The sequence below is a fragment of the Malaclemys terrapin genome, chromosome 2, assembly GCF_027887155.1.
Source record: "Malaclemys terrapin pileata isolate rMalTer1 chromosome 2, rMalTer1.hap1, whole genome shotgun sequence".
NCBI lineage: Eukaryota > Metazoa > Chordata > Testudines > Emydidae > Malaclemys > Malaclemys terrapin.
This window is the reverse complement of record NC_071506.1, coordinates 138,731,112-138,749,830: the sequence shown is the minus strand read 5'-3', so window position 1 is coordinate 138,749,830 and position 18,719 is coordinate 138,731,112. Positions and strand designations below refer to the sequence as shown.

Here is an 18,719-nt window from a genome sequence, read left to right as displayed (position 1 = left end):
CTTCCAGGCTTGCAGCGCCAATCAGCTGTTTGGCGCCGCAAGCCTGGGAGGAGAATTGGAGTGGGGGCGGCATGCTCAGGGAGGAGGTAGAGCAGAGGTGAGCTGGGGGGGGTGTGAACTGCCATGGGGGGGCGCCTCAGGGCTGGGGGTGGGGGGCGCAAGGTGGAAGTTTCACCTAGGGCGCAAAACTTCCTTGCACCGGCCCTGGCTGTATAACTTGTATAAGCATTCCACTATCCCAATGTATGTCTCTATCTATCTATTGATCTATTCAGTTGGAACAAGCTGGAGAGCAATGGTCCCAGGTACAAATATTCAGGCACATGCTTGAAAGACAATGGGGGAAGCGATTAGCTTCGAGGATCCTACTTCTTGTTTACCAATGCTGAGAGTTACCAGATCAAAGGGTTATAAGCAGTTTAAAAGTTACCCTTCGCAGGAATCGAGGGGTCAGTTGCCAGGGCCTGGCCAGAGAGTTGTCAGTTATCTTTGGCATTGACAAGTTGATGCAGAGAGAGGCTCAGCAAGGAGTTTATGGGGAGTCAGACTTACCAGGGATCCCATGTGCAAGATGGTTAGACATCTGGAAAACTACACACACACTGTCTGTTTATTGTGCTAAGATCTGCTTTGTCCTAAATAAAGGATACTTGGTTTAGCAAGAGCTGTCTGGTCACTGGTTACTCCTGTCATTGCTGTGGGAAAAGAAATGCAGGGTCTGGGCATAAATCAGGTCTGATTTAGGAAACCATAGTTGGTACACTGGGTATCTGCAACCAGAATCCCTTCACGTGACCTTCCCCCAAAGAGGTGACAGTTTGAGGCCTGAAGGGTGGGGGGTGCCCTCTGAGACCGGGAAGGGTCAGCAGTCCAGTAAACCCAGTACCTGTGACAATTTCCCATTACCCTCAACCCTGTATGTGGTGAGAGAGCCCCTATTGAAAGGGATAATGTAATAGAGAATAAGAACTTCTCTCAAGGGTTTTTAACCATCCTATATGATTTAATCGAGAGAGATCTCTGCTATAGATTTCTACAGGATGGTTCAAAATCCTATAGAGAATCCTGTTCTCTCTAAAAAGTCTTTAGGATTTTAGAGTTACTTCTGTAGAATCCCCCTTTTTTTTTTTTTTTTTTTTTTTTTTCCCCATCCCTATTAAGTTCTATGGGGCTTTAAATAGGAAAATGGCTCAGCCCTCCAGCAGAGGTGAGAAGTGCATAGTCCAATTTGGGAGGCTGAAGGGGTAGAAAAGTATCCATAATCCTGGGGCATCAGTCTGGGCCCTGGTGTTAATTAGAGCGGCCTGAGGGCTGCTCTACCTTAGCTTGCTTACACCGAGGTTGAATGTTGCTCAATAGACTGCCATTTTATTTCAGTCGATCAAGAATCAATCCTGGGGTATCAGTGACTGTCACCACTGAACAGCAAATGTTGCATTCTACCCAGTAAGTACTGCAGCACTTGGCCTCATCTCCCCCGGGCCCTCGCTTCAGCTGCTGCTAAATATAGACTCCTGCACTGCAGACGGTCTGGTCTAGTTTGAAAGTAATTTTGTTTGAAGTCAAATTCACTTACTAAACTGACAGTGCCTTTGGCAAGAGCACTGTCGTGACTAACCCGCTGCTGGAATCCCTTTAATCTCCCTCGCTGTTGCTCGCCTGGGTCTTATTTAGTAAAGTAGTAAGTGGTCTTCAGTGCCTTCCTGAGTTCTTCATGACTGCTCTAGTGGCAGAGTTCAATTCTCACCCAGAGGCTTTCTGCCTAGGCACTAATTGGTTCATCACTTGTGGTTCTGCAGCAGAAAACAGCCAAAAGATTTGGCAGGTTAAGAATATTCTGGTGATACCTAGCAGGTTGGGCACTGTGGCACCGGGAGATGAGGTGAGATGCAGTATCCCACACAGTAGATCTGGGAACTGACCCCAAATCCCAGACCCATCCTTCCTCTCTGTAGTTCAAAGGGAGAACACCTGCTATCAGATTTTTGTCCTTTGTTTTTTTTTTTTTATTAAAGTGTTGGGGAGGGGAAGCTGGATTTGCCCCTAAACCAGCGAACCATGATTGGATCACCTTATTTCATTGTGCTTAGAGATGTGGCTTAGATCAGCGTTAGTAACACCTGAGTATATTTGGGATGGGACAGAATCTAAGATACCTCTGAACTCTAGGGAAAGTTCATACCCAAACCTGGATTTCAAATCCTCAAATTTGGAGGCAATCGGATCTGGAGTTTTGGATCAGGACTCTGCTCTGTCTTCTCTTTGGCTTACGCCGATGAAAAGGACTTGGAACCTAGTTCTCCGCTCTTCCCTTCGTCTAAACAGAGAGAGATGCCACTGAAGTTACTGGGCCTAATTTTTTCTCTTCATGCCCATCAGTGAGAATCGAGAGTAACTTCAGTGGAGTTAATGGGCCTGATTCATATTTCACTTGGGAGTCTCAAATTGGGAGTTTTATTGGTGTAAAGTGGGGGTTCTCAAACTTCATTGACCCCCTTTTGACAACAAAGTTACTACATGATCCTGGGAGATGGGGACACAGCCCGAACCCTGCTGCCCCGGGTGGAGGTGGAACTCGGATGTTAGACTTGCTGAGATCCAGGGCTAAAGTTAATGCTGGCCTAAGCGACCCCATTAAAATGGAGTCCCAACCCACTTTGGGGTCCTGATCCACAGTTTGAGAACCGCTGGTTTAAATAAAAGAATTATGCGCTAGATCTTTCATTAGGATGTGGAACTCTTTGCCAGACGATGTTGTGAAGTCCAAGACTATAACAGGATTCAAAAAAGAGCTAGATAAATTCATGGAGGATGGATCCATCAATGGCTGTTAGCCAGGATGGGCAGGGATGGTGTCCCTAGTCTGTTTGCCAGAAGCTGGGAATGGGGGATAGGGGATGGATCACTTGATGATGACCTGTTCTGTTCATTCCCTCTGGGGCACCTGGCATTAAGGTCACCACCAGATGTCCTGATTTTATATGGACAGTCCCAATATTTGGGGCTTTTTCTTAAATAGGCTCCTATTACCCCCTCCCCCACCCTCTGTCCCAATTTTTCACACTTGCTGTCTAGTCACCATACCTAGCATTGGCCACTGTCGGTAGACAGGATACTGGGCTAGATGGACCTTTGCTCTGACTCAGTATGGCCATTCTTATGTCAACTGCTCCAAATTCCTAGTCTGGCCTGAGGCTTTCTTGCCATTCCTTCTCTTTATAGCCCCAAGCCTAATATATCTACCTGTGGTCACAAAATGCCTTGCATGGAGGAACATTTGGCTTTAGTTCTTTTGGAGTGAGTTGGTAGGTCTTGCACATGCAGCTTCTTGGTCTGAGGTGGAACACCAGACCATTACCTGACTGTACACACAAATATAGCTCAAAACATGATTTTAGCTGAATAAATTCAATTTGACAAGTGATTAATCTATAACAGGGGTCTAATTACTTGTGGGATTTAAAAAGCAAACAAACGGAAACATCTGAGGCATTTAATGCCTCCAATCAGGGGCTGAGCACGCAGGGTAATTAGCTTTCATCAGGAGTTCCACCACGGCATTCTAATCTGACTTCCATTGCAGGCTTAAATATGCATCTATACTAATTGCCTCACCAGAGGAGTAAATAATAGCTTGCTTTTTTTCTTTTTTCTTTTCAGTTTTGTGTGTCAGGCTGGAAATTACAGCTGGTTGGGAAATAGTGGGTTGCTTTTTTCGGGGTGGGGGTGGGGAGAAGGTTGGTTGGCCCCGCCCCCATCAAAAATCCTTCCTGCCAAAATTTCTGACTTGACCAAAAAGCTACTTTCCATCACAAACGTTTCAACCCACTCTGCCATGAATGCAGTGCTGGGTGAGGAGTTGAGCTGGCTGGCATTTTCCATCAAACAATTCCTAGTGTCTTGAAATGAGAACTCGCTGTAGGCACATACCAGAGTTCATGAAACTGCCATGGGAAAATGGTTTCTCCATTCCAGGATGGAATTCTGGGGTGGATGGCTCACAAAACAGCCGTGGGGTGAGGGTACACACCTGGGAATATGGGTCCTCCAGGTTCTGCTCTGCCTGATTCAGACCATGGACTTGAGCTTGTGTTTCCTGCATCCGCAGGGAGTGCTCTGACGATTGGGACACCGAATGTGTCTGTCTCTCTCTCTCTCCCCCCTTTTGGTCCAGTGAATATATAAATATTTATACAGTGCGGAACAGCTCCAACAGGAGAAACTAAGACAGATGCTATTGTCTGATGGCTAACTCAGACCAGAGTTATGTGGGAGAATGGAAGGGCAGGGATATAAACCTCACTTGTCCCTAACCATTCAGCGTTGCAGCGCCCACGTCTCCATTTTCAGACATGCCTCAGGCACGCTGAAAGTGAATGTGGGCCTGCTGCAACTTTGGAGTTAGCTGCCTGAGTCCCTTTTGAAAATGAGACCTAGGAACCTAAGTCGACTGGGTGTTGCAATGCAGAGTGGCGCAAGGCCTAAAAGCCTTTAATAAGCTGAGCCTTAGCGATATGCCCAAGGACGCCCAGGAGGTGTAGCAGAGCAGGGAATTGAATCCCAGTCTCCAAGTCCCAGACTCATGTCCTTTCTCTAAGAGGCCAGCTGTATTCTATTCCTGACTCTGCCACTGACTTGCTGTGTGACCTTGGGAAAGTCACTTCACTTTTTTTACTTTCCTGTGGGTCAGTCTTATCGCTACTGAATCATAGACTTTAAGGTCCGAAGGGGCCATTATGATTGTCTAGTCCGACCTCCTGCACAACGCAGGCCACAGAATCTCACCCACCCACTCCTGTATCAAACCCCTAACCTATGTCTGAGCCATTGAAGTCCTCAAATCATGGTTTAAAGACTTCAAGGTGCAGAGAATCTTCCAGCAAGTGACCCGTGCCCCACATTGTAGAGGAAGGTGGAAAAACCTCCAGGGCCTCAGGCAGAGCCAGTGCAACCACTAGGTAAACTAGGCGGCTATCTATGGTGCCAAGAGTTGAGGGCGCCAAAAAGCGGTGCCCAAAATGTCTGGGATGCTCACCCGGTGCCGGCTAAATGTGTAACCCACTTTCCGCCCCTGTGCAAGGGGGCACTGCAGCTTTGATCAGCTCCGGCAGCCGGGGGGCTGCGCTGCTCCCTGCTGCTCTGGCTCGGCCACCGGGCCCCCACTCCCCTAAGCTCTGCAGCAGGGCCGGGGCTGCACTCACAGAGACCCAGCCTCAGCTGCGCCACGGGTGAGTGCTGCGGGGTGGTTCCCCCCTGCCCCCACAGCCAGCCCTGCCCCCCCCACGGAGGCCTGGAGCACCACCACCCCTGTGGGGGGGCTGCGTAGGGCCCCAGAATACCTAGGGACGGCCCTCATACCCAACACCCTGCCTGCAGCCAGCCCCTGCTGCACCCCCTGGCCTGCCTCCAGCCAGCCCCACACCTCATCTCCAGCCAGCCCCTGCTGCACCTCCCTGCACTGCCTGCAGCCAGCCCTGCACTCCCTTCTTGCAGCCAGCCCCTGCCCCACACCCCCTACCCGCAGCCAGCCCCACGCCCCTTCTCCAGCCAGCCTCTGCCTGAAGCCAGCCCCACACACCCTACCCACAACCAGCCCCATACCTCGTCTCCAGCCAGCCCTGCCGCACCCCCCTGACCTGCCTGAAGCCAGAGATAGCTCAGTGGTTTGAGCATTGGCCTGCTTAAACCCAGGGTTGTGAGTTCAATCCTTGAGGGGGCCACTTAGAGATCTGGGGCAAAAATCGGTACTTGGTCCTGCTGTGAAGGCAGGGGACTGGACTCAATGACCTATTAGGGTCCCTTCCAGTTCTATGAGAGAGGTGTATATTATTTTATTTTACCTGCAGCCAGCCCCACACCCCATCTCCAGCCAACCCCTGCCGCACCCCCCTGCCCAAAGCCAGCTAGCTCCTACCGCACCCCCTGCCCGAAGCTAGCTAGTCCCACATCCCCTGTCTCTAGCTAGCCCACACCCCATGCCCTGCCTGCAGCCAGCCCCACACCCGCTTGTCTCCAGCCAATCCCTCCCGCGCCCCCCTGCCCGAAGCCAGACAGCCCCACACCCTGTCAGGTTATTCACTTATTTTCATTAAATATGTAGACCGGGGTTGGCAACCTACAGCACGTGTGCCAAACACGGCATGCAAGCCGATTTTGAGTGGCACGCTGCTGCCTGCCCGGTGAGAGGAGGAGGCGGGGCAGGAAAGCACCACGCTGGGGGAAGAAGCGGGGGAAGGGGAAGCTTGGCTGCGGCAGGACCAAGCTTCTGCCTCCTGTGCCCGCAGGGGAGAGCGGGGGGGGGCTGCTCCCCCGTTTCTTCCCCCAGCGTGGTGCTTTCCTGCCCCTCCTCCTTCTCCTTCCCAATCAGCTGATGGCCCTTGAGAGGGGGAGGGGGACGAGTGGCAGCGTGCACACAGCTCCATAGAGGAGGCAGAGAAGAGGTAGGGTCAGGGCCTTGGGGAAGGGGGTGGAACAGGGCATATCCCTTCCAGCCCCATGCCCTGAGCCACTCAGGGCAGGGGGCTGGGAGCACCCCCACGAGCTGAGCACCCCAGCCTTCTGCCCTGCACCTCCACACACACCCCAGTCCTCTGCCCTGACCCCAGAACACCCCCCCCAGCCTTCTGCCCTGCACCCCCACATGCCTCCAGTCCTCTGCCTGACCCCTGAACCCTCCCACTCACCTAGCCTTCTGCCCTGCATTCCCCACACCTCCCCAGCCCTCTTTCCCTGAACCCCCCCCCCCGAGGTCTGGGGTCCCGGCTGCTGGCCCCTTGCCAGCCGGCATCCCGGCCACAGGCCCTGCTCAGCCCGCTGCAGGCCTAGGTGAACAGAACCCCAGGCTGGCAGCAGGCTGAGCAGGCTGGCGGCGTAAGATCAGCATTTTAATTTAATTTTTAAATGAAGCTTCTTAAACATTTTGAAAACCTTGTTTACTTTACATACAACAATAGTTTAGTTATATAACATAGACTTAGAGAGAGAAACGTTCAAATGTATTACCGGCACGCGAAACCTTAAATTAAAGTGAATAAATGAAGACTCGGCATTCCACTTCTGAAAGGTTGCCTACCCCGATGTAGACTAAATAATGAAATTAATAAATTTTCAATCCAAACGTGTATTTATTCTAATGAACAATGCCACATTATGCAGTATTCATTTTTGAAAGTTTATAATAAGCGATGCTCCGAGGGGTGGGGATGGGGGGCACAAGGTGGAAGTTTTGCTTAGGGCACAAAATATCCTTGCACCAGCCCTGGCCTCAGCCAATCTCCAGTAGGGAGGCAGAGGCCGATTTGCCCCTCACTTGGGCCCTGTGCATGTCAGGAATAATTCCACTGGTGTTATGCTGGCTTAAAAGTGATCTGAGAGAAGACTTGGGCCCAGAAAGTAAGAGGGCAGCTACCAATGTTGAGGGCTGCCTAACTCACGTTGACCAGGCTGCATTAATAACTTGTTTCTAAAATTTTCATGAGCCAAAAATAAATGTGAAAAAAATGACTTAGACCTATTGAAACATTCTGTTTAACTTTGGTAGTGTTTGGTGTTTGTTTTTGACTGACTGGTTACGGTATTTTTTAAACACTCTTTACTCCAAATGAATTGGATTTCTAAACAAAAAAGTCATTTTGAACCAAAAAGCAACAAACTTTTCATTTCAAAAATGTCAAAAGGGGACAGCTGGACCATTTCAAAATGGGAATCTCACGGAAACTGACCTTATCTTGCAAGACTTTTTGATGACTTGGTATTCTTCGACCAAAATGCGTCTTCTCAGAAAATTCCCCGACTGTCTCTAGCTTCAGAACCTTCAGCTGTAGACATGTCCAAAGGGTCCAGGTGACTCTTCCCTTCCGCTCCTGCCAGCCGTTGGCATTGCTTCTTGTCAGGTAACCTCCCTGGTCGGATGCTTCTGGAGGAGGTTTATATTTTGCAGGACAGAATTTTATTTACTTAGCTGCTCCTATGAAGACTTTCATTCCAGGACTCTCAAGGCTGCAAAATATCCTTAAGCTTTCCCATTGGCTGCTAAGATAGCCAATGACTATGAAGGGTGTCATCATTTTATCCCCTGACCCATGGGCATGTCTAGGCTGCGTTAGCCAATGTATAAAAACTCCAGTGCCTGAAACGGTGCCTCCGTGTGTGAGACTGGAGCACTGAGATTGAAATATTGAAAGCGTCGTGATGAGTTCGAAGGCGGTAACGCTGCCCTCTGGGGGAAGCATGCCTTTACTTGGCCTAGGGACCTGGCTGGTAAGCTCCATAGCAGCAATTCTCTGGTCTCATTTTCTTTCCAGACTAAGAGAACATCGGTAGCGGGCAGTTGGCCTCTGAGCACGTAAGGTGCCCCTTAACATCCTGTATGCCCCCCCCTGCATTTCCACCCTGCAGATAAACTTTTGAACTCTGGGGCTGCGCTGACCAAGGGCAGAGACTTTTGGGGTGTGGGACTTTGGGTGAATTTTGGGTTGCTGCATTCAAGAACCAAAGGGAAAGGACACGGCCCAATTTGCTGGAGTGGGTCTTTGCTCATGGTTTGGTCTATGAACTCTAGTTGTGGTGGTTTCCCAATTTAATGCTATGTCGTTTACCTCATGTTATTAAACATTTTCTGCTACACCGAGACTCTGTGCTTGCGAGAGGGGAAGTATTGCCTCTTCGAGGCGCCCAGGGGTGTGTGTACGATTTTCCCAGGTCACTGGGTTGGGACTCGAACTGGTTTTGTGTTATGTTGTTGGGAGGGGACCCCTATGTACTGAACCTGGCCCTTGCTGCTGTCAGTTCGGCCTGGCAGAAGGGTTACATGGGCAAGAATCAGTCTGGAGATAACAAGGTTAGCTCAATCAGGGAGGGTGAGGCCCTCTTCTAGCAGTTGGGGTATGAACACCAAGGGAGGAGAAACTGCTTTTGTAGTTGGTTAGCCATTCACAGTCTTTGTTTAATCCTGAGCTTCAGTTCATTTGCAATTTTGACACCATCAGCTCAGGATTAAACAAAGACTGTGAATGGCTAGCCAACCACAAAAGCAGTTTCTCCTCCCTTGGTGTTTCTTCTCACCTAGTTGGCCATGGAAGTCACACAGGGTCAAAATCAAATTCCAAGCATGAAACGATTAATTTAGATGCTATAGATGACCCATTGACTTCATTATATAGAAAGCTTCCTATGTGTCCTTAACATCAGGTCTGGCTCCAGGCACCAGCAGAGGAAGCACGTGCCTGGGGCGGCACATGCTAAGGGGTGGCTTTTTTTATTTTTGCTTGGGGCGGCAAAAGTGGTAGAGCCAGCCCTGTTTAACATACTCTAGGGTTACCATACTTCCACAATCAAAAAAGAGGACACTTGGGGGGGGATCCCCGCCCTCGCCCTGCCCCATCCACTCCCTCCCACTTCCCACCCCCTGACTGCCCCCTGCTGGGACCCCTGCCACTAACTGCCCCCTAGAACCCCACCCCCTATTTAAGCCTCCCTGCTTCTTGTCCCCTGACTGCCCCCTCCTGAGAACCCCCCACCCTAAGTTCCCCCCCAGGACCCTACCTGTCCCCCAATAGCCCCGACCCTTATCCACACCCCCTCACCCAGACAGATCCCTGGGACTCCCACACCCTATCCAACCGCTCCCCGCCCCCACAGGACCCCCAGAACTCCCAACCCATCCAACCTCCTCTGCTTCCTGCCTGCCTCGACCCCTCTCCACACCCCTGGCAGCCCCCCAGAACCCCCGACCCATCTAACCCCCCCGCTCCCTTTCCCTGACTGTCCCAACCCCTCTCCACACCCCTGCCCCCGACAGCCCCGCCCCCGAACTCCTGACCCATCCAACCCCTCCCCCGCTCCCTGTCCCCTGACTGACCCCCTTCTCCAACTCCCCGGCCCCCTTACCATGCCGCTCGGCTTAGAGCAGGTGTCTGGCTCTGCCCCGCCAGAGCGGCGTGCTGAGGCTGTGGAGGAAGAGGGAAGCGGGGGAGGGACTCTGGCCACCGCTGCCAGCCCCGCTGCCACGTTCCCTCTAGGGCTTCTGTTCAGCCATGTGCTCCCCCCAAGAGCCAATGCATGAGCAGCTCCTTCGAGAGATCGGTGATGGGTAACGCTCCTCTAGGGCGCAAGCTGGCAAGATGCCTGAGCGCTCCAGCGCAGAGCTGGTTTCACAAAAGGACTTAGGTGCCCGAGTGTCTCTTTAGGTGCTAAAGACCAACAGCTCGGCACCACAGGCCTTCACAAAATCACGGCTCAGGTGCCACCTAACCCTGTAGGTGCCTACGTTTCCACCAGTGGTATTTGCAAAGCCAGCTAAATCCTGATGCCACTAGAGGGCTAACAAGCTGCTCAGAGCCCGCGCTCATGCCTAAACCCCAGTGGGATTCTCTAGCTAGGAGTTCCTCAGCTGATCTCACCTGCAGGGCCTGATCCGGTAGATCTGCTCCAAGCATGCCAGACCCACACACAAGCCAGTCAGGCCGCGGTGTGTGTCTGTGTCGATCAGTAACCTACTGGCCAGGGCACTCACCGGGGGTGTAGGAGACCCAGGTTTCAAGCCCTGCTCTGCCTGATCTGGAGCGAGGGCTTTAACCTGACTTTCCCACCTACCCCATGAGTGCCCTGTGGTGTGGATGAGTGTGTGCGAAGTAGGGGGGAGCTTTTCTCTCTGTTTGTTTTTTCCTGAGAAAGGGCTCAACTGGTTTAGGCATTTAACTCCCAGAGAGGGTTCACAGCTGAGGACCCAGCGTGGAGAGAGACCCCACCCTCTGACCTGTCACTCAAGTGCCTGAGACCCAGACCAATGGGAGTTAGGCACCCGGCTCCCTTTGTGGATCTGGGCCCTGTCCTTTTCCTCTGCATTTCACTCTGAGCGTCCGTAGGCTGCTCCCTGCTCAGCACGTTCGCTTCTGAGAACCCCTGTGTAAGGTGCCCAACTTTCACCATGCAATGCGTGAGGAGCCCTGGCACCTAGCAATTAGCTACTGCAAAGCTCAGCATTGTAATGGCCTAGGCCTACTGTGAATCTAGCCCCAAGTGCTCTCGACTCCATTGAAGTCGGTGAGGCTTGCAGGTAGGGTGACCAGATGTCCCAATTTTATAGGGACAATCCTGATTTTTGGGTCTTTTTCTTATATAGGCTCCTATTACTCCCCCACCCCCATCCCGATTTTTCACACTTGCTGTCTGGTCACCCTACTTGCGGGTGCTCCACACAAGCTGGGATCAACAATTCAGGGCCTGAGCCTGCAGCGTGCTCATCCCTCGCAGTGAGTTGAGGGTGCAGAGTATGTTCCAAGGGGCATGTGGCCCCTTTCTGGATGAGGCCTCTAGACCAAATCTAAACCAAGGTGGCTTGAATCGAAAGCAACTGATTTGTCAGGGAGGGGGCTCTGGTTTGAACGGAGCTGACGCTTAGCACAGAGACGGGTCAAAAGCAGAACCACTGATCCAGACCGCGCCCCACTGGGCCCCTGGAACTCTGAGCTGACATGAACCCATCAGCCTTTGGTTCAATGTAATCTTAGCCCGTTTCCTCCTGTCCTCTCTCTTTGTGCGTTTAAAATCAAAGCTGCCAAAACAAGAGAGAACACAAACCCAGAAGCCCAAGGGCCTGATGACTAAGGGGCATTAGAGACTGGCACTAGCTGAATTTCAGTGCTATTGCTGGAGTTCAAATAGAGTTTAAACCCTGCATGGCATCTTTTCAGACAGCAGACTCATGTCAGCTCTGACAACACAAGCTCTCACACAGCCCAGCGGCTAGAGCTGTCCCGTCCCCGCAGATATGCTAGAGGTTTGATGAGGCAACTGACATTGTATTACCAGGCAGGGAAGGCAGCAGCGTTCTGGGTTGCAGTTGGCTATTTCTAGGTCTTTTCCAAGGGGTGGTTCAGAATCCGGGCAATGCAATCTTATTTATTTATAACCTGTTACTAATTCCTTGAGCTACGGACGCTCCCATTCTCAGTCACGTCTTTGCTAGACTTTTTCAGCTCAGGGTCACTGACTCGCTGGAGGTACGGAACACATTTGTAAATACTAGTCAGAATGTTCCCGTCACACTTGATCCGGGTGGCACGTGGTTGTAGTTTACCGTCAGCTGATCCCTCGAGAGAGCTCTCTTGAAGCAAAATCCTACTGGAGAGAAGGCAGTGGTAGCTTTTATCTCCATGTAGCTAGTTGGGGCCAACCCTCTTCCCCACCCTTCATCCATCAGGAGTTTACTTTAAGGGGTACATTGGGGTAAAAAAATAAAGCCCTGTGCCTTGTCTCTACTTGCAATTTACGTCGAAGTAGCGATCTCTGCATAAATGCACCTTGCAGTGAAGACATAGCGCCAAGTAAGCCACAAACATGCAGAGCCTTGATTAGATGTGTGGGGAGTGTCCACACTAGACTAGACTACAAACATAAGTACCATTGCCCCCTTGGTCACAGCCATGAGGCAATTTTTAGTCTCTTTCAGTTAGGAAAAGAAACTGACGATAGGTATTTGGTTGGTTGGATCCTGTTTTGTTTACAAAGAAGGCACACACACAGTTTGCTTGTTTTCCCTGAACACAATAGAAACAAACAACAAGCAGTTTCCTGGCTTTCAGTTTCCAAGCCTACCTCTCCAGCAGTTACAGGCCACAAGGAGCTCTCTCTCTGCTCCCCCACGCAACTGCTTCTCTCACTGACACACACACACACACACACACACACACGCGCGCACACACACACTTGGGCCTAGCCTCTGTGTCTGCAATCAGGGAAGCCCACATGGCTCAGCTTCTGATCTTGCCATTGAGTTGGGTGGAGGCTTCTACTGTTGCCATGTATCTCATGACATAAAGGGGCTTAATTGCTCCTTCTATTGAGCCTGGAAGAAAGGTGCTTAGCACATGCTTTGGCTTTAACAGGGGCTTTGATTGTCTATAGATCAAAGATCATTAACATCCTCCACATAACAGTATTTTGAGTTCCCTGGCAGTCAATTTACAGGAGGCAGATACTCATTCAAGGACCACATTCTAGACCTACTGAAGTCTAATGTTTAAACTCCCATTGACTTCAGTGGCCCTAAGAAAGAGAATGGGAGTTGCAGAATAAATGCGTAACACCTGTGTAAAATCCTGGCTTGCCAGTGCTGTCCTCTGTTTGTTCTCATTGGGTTCAATCAATATAGTAAATGCTGATTTTTTTTTTTTTTTTTTTTAACAGCTAAGTACAAGCGGGAGATTGCCAGAGTTGTAGGAACACCTTGGCTATCCTGACAGCCAAAGTGGCTCATATGGGGTGTGGGTGGGCAGGGTGCAATTTAATTTAATTTTTAATTAATGGAGATATCCCATCTCCTAGAACTGGAAGGGACCTTGAAAGGTCATTGAGTCCAGCCCCCTGCCTTCACTAGCAGGACCAAGTACTGATTTTGCCCCAGATCCCCAAGTGGCCCCCTCAAGGATTGAACTCACAACCCTGGGTTTAGCAGGCCAATGCTCAAACCACTGAGCTATCCCTCCCCCCTAAGTGCAACTGTAACCTGCACAGGGGGCAAAGAAGCCTGAGTATAAGGGAAGCACTAAATCTGTCATGTGATGAGTGGAACTTGAGAAAGAGGGTCAGGTTTCCGCAGGGATCTGGTTCAGGGAGGCACCAGGGGTTTAGCAATGCATGCTGGGGCCAGGCTGCTGGGGCACAAACACCGGAGCTTCGGCATGTAACACTGGCCTCTTAGGCATATTTGATAAAGTGTTATCTTTTGCATCTGTGCCTGCCTTCCTCCTCCCTTATTGTTAATGACACCCCCGGCCCTGGTCAGACCTTACATGCAAACTGTGAACAGATATGAGCTAGAATCACTGCAAGCCAATAAACCTGGCAGCTCCTGGTGCCATTTCGGTCACTTTTCAGAGCACTTGAGCATTTTGACGTTGAATATCAGTATTTCTTTCCCTGAGCTGGAGGCTCTTCTGCTCTTCCCTGAGGCATGAGGCTGAATAAGTCTCTCAACTTGAATCCTGACTGGTCCAACTGCAGATGCTCTTTGTGTCTAATTCTTCCCTGAATTGTGTCAAGTGTTTGAGATCCTTCAGCAGTGAGTCCTACAGGCTAATCACGTACAGGACTTGCCTATACTACAAAATTGTGCCAACCTGAACTATCCTGGTACAATTTTGTAGTAATACAATTCCCCTATAAAGATCAGGGCAGCTTATTCCTTTTCTGTGTGGTTTTAACCACACTAAGGTAAAAGGCAAAGCCACATCTTTGTCCGGCCTGACTATTTTGGAACAAAATTGCACCAAGCAAAATAGTTTGACTGGTTTCACTTTCAAGTGTTGATGAGGTCTTAATGGGTGGCCCTTCTGCAGTGACAGTGTTAGCCTGTACCAAAAAGAGCCAGGAAATATGGGGGTGGGGGGTTGGATGAGAGAAAATAAGAGAGAAGGGACTGTAGGAGGAGGGGGGGGGGAAACCAATTCCACTGGGCCCTACTGCTTTTGTTCTGAAACTTTTTCACCAGAGTAGACCTGTTGGCAAATACTTGGATGTTATGGTCTATGAAAAAGCTAAAGTCAGCTAACCAACCAATCGACCAAATGTTTTCACTGACGTTTTTTGGATGATTTTTTTATTTTGTTTTAAATCCCGCTGTTTTGCTCAATTTTTTCTTGCAAACTTCTCCATTTCATCCCAAAGGCATTTAAAACAAAACACAACAAACTTCAGACAGCTGACCCAAAGTCCTTTGACGTCAATGGGAGTTGTTTCATTAGGATCAATCCATGAAACTATGTTGGGTACTGAAGTGTAGAAAGCGGCCAGCAAAACCGTTCCTTTTGGTAGCCCGCTGGCCTCCTGGGGCCACAGGATAGATGTAACTGCTCCCCAGCTCTGGTCCTTACTTTCACAAAGGATCCTGGGTCCCCGAGGTGGTTTTCATGTCTCCGTGCCAGGGCAGAGCTCCATTTGTGGTGGAGGAAAGCGGTGTCCCATCGAGGCTAATCGGGATCCGTTTGCTTTGTTGTGCAATTAAATAATCATTGTCGGTTTAATCCTTTTAATAAACTTCCCTGGGACACAGAACGCTTGTGGGGTGCCTTGGGGCTCTCTCAGCCTTGTCTCAGGCATCTGCTGCCAGCTGCGCTCAGGAGACCCGAGAAAGAGCTGGGAGAGGTAATTGTCTACCTTAATCTCCTTTCGAAGAGGTGGTTGATGGGAATTGAATTCTGATGAAAGACTGCTGGGTTGGCAGCCTTGGAGATGGGATGTTCTCTGTCAGCCCCATGGGAGAGATACAGGGCGGGAGTCATCTGCGCCAACGCACCATGCCACCCATGGCGCAAGCCCTGATCTTGTTGAATTGGTATTTTGGGATGAGAGGGGGGCGAATTTCCAACCAGGGCCTGAGATCTAAAGCTCAGTGTTGGCACATGAGAGTGCAGGAGATGGGAGAGGACAGCTAGAGAGAAGAGCAGGACATTGGGAGAACAGAGGTGCATGCAAAGTCTTGAAAGCAAGAGGATCTGGAAGTAGAGACGCACAGCAGGACGCCGGCGAGCGGGTGGGAGCTGGGAGAGGAGGGGTGGCTTGACTGAGGACTTTAGCAATGTTTTGGCTAGATGGGAGAGGGAGGCAGGGAGCCCACCCAATTACGGGCTCTCTCATGTACTGATCATCCGATAGCGAGAGCAGATTAAACACTGATCACTTTCAAGAACAAGAGACCCCTGGCGCTACAAGGGGTGGTGCAGCTGTGTTCAATCCACCCCAGGGATCCTGCCTCTTGACATAACTCCTGCTGGGTCTACACTTCTCCCCACCTGCTTTCTCTTTGTTCCAAGGCAGGAACAACCATGCATAAGTGCTGGTTAATCGGTTTGGGTCGGATGCCGCGTTTGCTCTTTGTCGCTATGTTCTTTGCAGGCAGGGCCATGCCGGCCTCCACTCTTGGGTAAACGCTTTAATTAAAGCAGGCTTGGTACAGAAAGGGCTCTCAGCGGCTCTGTTCCCCACCCAGCCAAGGCGCGGCTTGGTGTCAGCAGAATGCCATAGCCCAGAGCAGATGAACATGTTTACAAGGTTGAGTTAATGCTCAGGCAGACGTTAACAGCCCGGGAAGTTAGTGGAAAGAGACCCATTGAATTTAACAGATGTAGGATCAGACTCTTTGGTAGAGCGAGAACATGGTAATTCCCGAAGACTTTGCTGGAGCTGGTAGCAAAGAGAGAGACAGACATTTAGCTTATTAGAGGTGTGTGGATGTTTATTGCAAACCCATGAAGGGCAAGAGCACATCAAAACTAATGTTTGAAGTGCCTATGAGCCTATGGATGTTGGTAGTTTTGGTGCATGAGCCCCCAGGGACTGGTGCAGCAAAGGACGACCTTGTTATCCCTGTCTAAGCATGTACCCAAAGCCTTTTTAGTCTCCAAGGCAACAAAATATTCCATGAGTCTTGGCTCTGCAAAGTTGCAGCTGAAGCTCTCTTCCCCGGGGTGCTGTGGGACCCTTTTAACAACCGAATTTGGGCAGGAATGCCACTATGCACCGTAGCTGAAAGGTGGCATCGTGGGCACCACAGTACCCCCTAGTGCCAGGCTGAGTTTGGCTTGACAGATCCCAAGCTATTGAGCTGGTGTAAATCAGTGTAGCTCGTTAGCCCCAGAAGTGTGGCTCTGGGGAAGATTAGATAGCAAGCGGTGATGCATCTATTGCTTTCTTTGCAGTCTCCCCCGGGGGCCGTTCAGGAAGCCATGGAGGTAGCTTTAGATGCTGGATATCAGCACTTCAACTGTGCTTATTTTGACCAGAGCAAGGCCGACATCGGAGAAGCCCTTAAAAGGACGATGGGGGAAGGGAGGCTGAAGAGAGATGATCTTTATGTGGTGAGCAAGGTGAGCCCCGTTTTCCTTCCAAACAGAAGCCCAGGGTTGCCAATTCTTTCTAAGTTACCCCAAGACTTGGGATACTGGGTGGCTGTTGTTTTTTCTCATGGCCTCTGCGCCTGAACTCATGATACGGTGAAAATTTCAGCCTCCGTTAAATAAAAAATCATTTCCTAACCCTCTTGATTATTCACAGAAGCTGCAAAATGAGATCCACAAAAGGCCAGAAGGCAAATAAGACCCTATGGCTTTTTAAGCCAATCTCATGGATTCTGGGGGACCTGACTCATGAAGGCTTGATGTTGGCTGTACTGTATGCCTTGTGGATTGAAATGCAATTATCAAAGAGCTGCCACTCCCAGTGCAGAACAACAACTTTATTAAACTTTCTAACTTACTAGAGATGATCAAAAATGGACAATGGGACCCGGTTTCCATTGGAAAATGCAATTTTGTCAAAATCTAAACCATTTTGCAGAAACATTTCAATTTTGGTGAAATTGCGATGGAAAAATGTCAAAACACCTTGTTTTGACTGTCTCATTTCATTTAACTTCCACTTGCATATTTTTGTGTTGTTCCAGACTGTATTATGTTGACCTTAGCAAAATGAAAAGTTTCAATGTTTCCAAATAGAAATTTTTCAGAATTTTCACCCTACTAGAAATTTCAATTCGTTGGAATTTTCCACAGGATTCAAATTCTGTTTTTTGCCCAGTAGTGCTCCGTGTTCTTATATGCCATTCGATAGTTAATAGAATTAGTGCTAGCTACATATATACAAACATCTCACTTTTGTGGAGCACACCCATAGCTACTATAGAATCAAGAAATGTCAGGCTGGAAGGGACCCTAAGAAATCATCAAGTCCAGTCCCTTGCACTGAAGCAGGACCAGGTAAACCTTGACTATCCCTGACAGGTTTTGTCCAACCTGGTCTTAAAAACCTCCAGCAAGGGGATTCCACAACTTCCCTTGGAAACCTGTTCCAGGGCTTAACTACCCTTAGAGTTAGAAAGGTTTTCCTAATATCTAAGCTAAATCGCCTTTGCTGATGGTTTAACCCATTACTCCAATGAACATGGAGAGCAATTGATCACATTTTTTTATAACCGCCCTTCACATATTTCAAGACTGGTATCAGGTCCCCCCTCAGTCGTCTTTTCTCAAGACTAAGCTATATTTATGATATTATCTCAGACTCTGTTTATGATGCAAGTAACAAAGGCCCATGGTAGGTTCCTACAACAATAAGTGGCAATGGAATACTAAATAGAAGAGATTCCCAAACTGGGTGTACCTGAGAGCTGATTGGTCACATGGTGCTGGCTCCTCCTCCTGGTTTCTTGCTGAGAAGAGCAGACCAATAGGAGCAGGGATATGGAATGAAGAGCAACATTTGACTTGTTGCTCTAAGGCCCGGTGGGAACACATAATCTGTATAGAGTAAAATGCTGGGGAAAGGGATGTCGGTTTTGCTCTTGGAGAGGAAGGATGGTGCTGGGGTGAAGCCACTGGACTGGGATTCAGGAGATCTGACTTCGGTTCCTGGCTCTGTCACACCCTCCCTCTCTCTGTGCCTCGGTTCCCCATCGATACAGCTCATTATACTCCCGTTCTCCTACTCTTTGTCTGATTATGCCCCCATATCACAGAGGCAGCCTGGTCCACTAGAACAGATGGTGGATTGGGAGTCTAGAAACCTGGGCTCTATCCCTAGCTTTGCCACTGACCTGCTATGTGACCTGGAGTAATTTACTTCCCCTCCACGTTTCTCCTCCCACCCCGGGTCTGTCTCTTCTATTTAGACTGAACTCTGCAGAGCAGGGACTGCCTCTCTCTACATGTGCATATAGCGCCCAG

At 49.8% G+C, this 18,719-nt stretch overlaps 1 protein-coding gene across 1 annotated transcript in view; it reads left to right on the top strand.

Annotated features, from left to right (window-relative positions):
* Positions 1-8,190: 8,190 nt before the first annotated feature.
* Positions 8,191-18,719, top strand: part of LOC128831283 (aldo-keto reductase family 1 member B7-like) — a 29,011-nt gene continuing 18,482 nt past the window's right edge. The window contains exons 1-2 of the mRNA XM_054017602.1: positions 8,191-8,259; positions 16,698-16,865. Coding sequence (XP_053873577.1) covers positions 8,191-8,259; positions 16,698-16,865 — 237 coding nt within the window. The remainder of the gene's footprint in view (positions 8,260-16,697; positions 16,866-18,719) is intronic.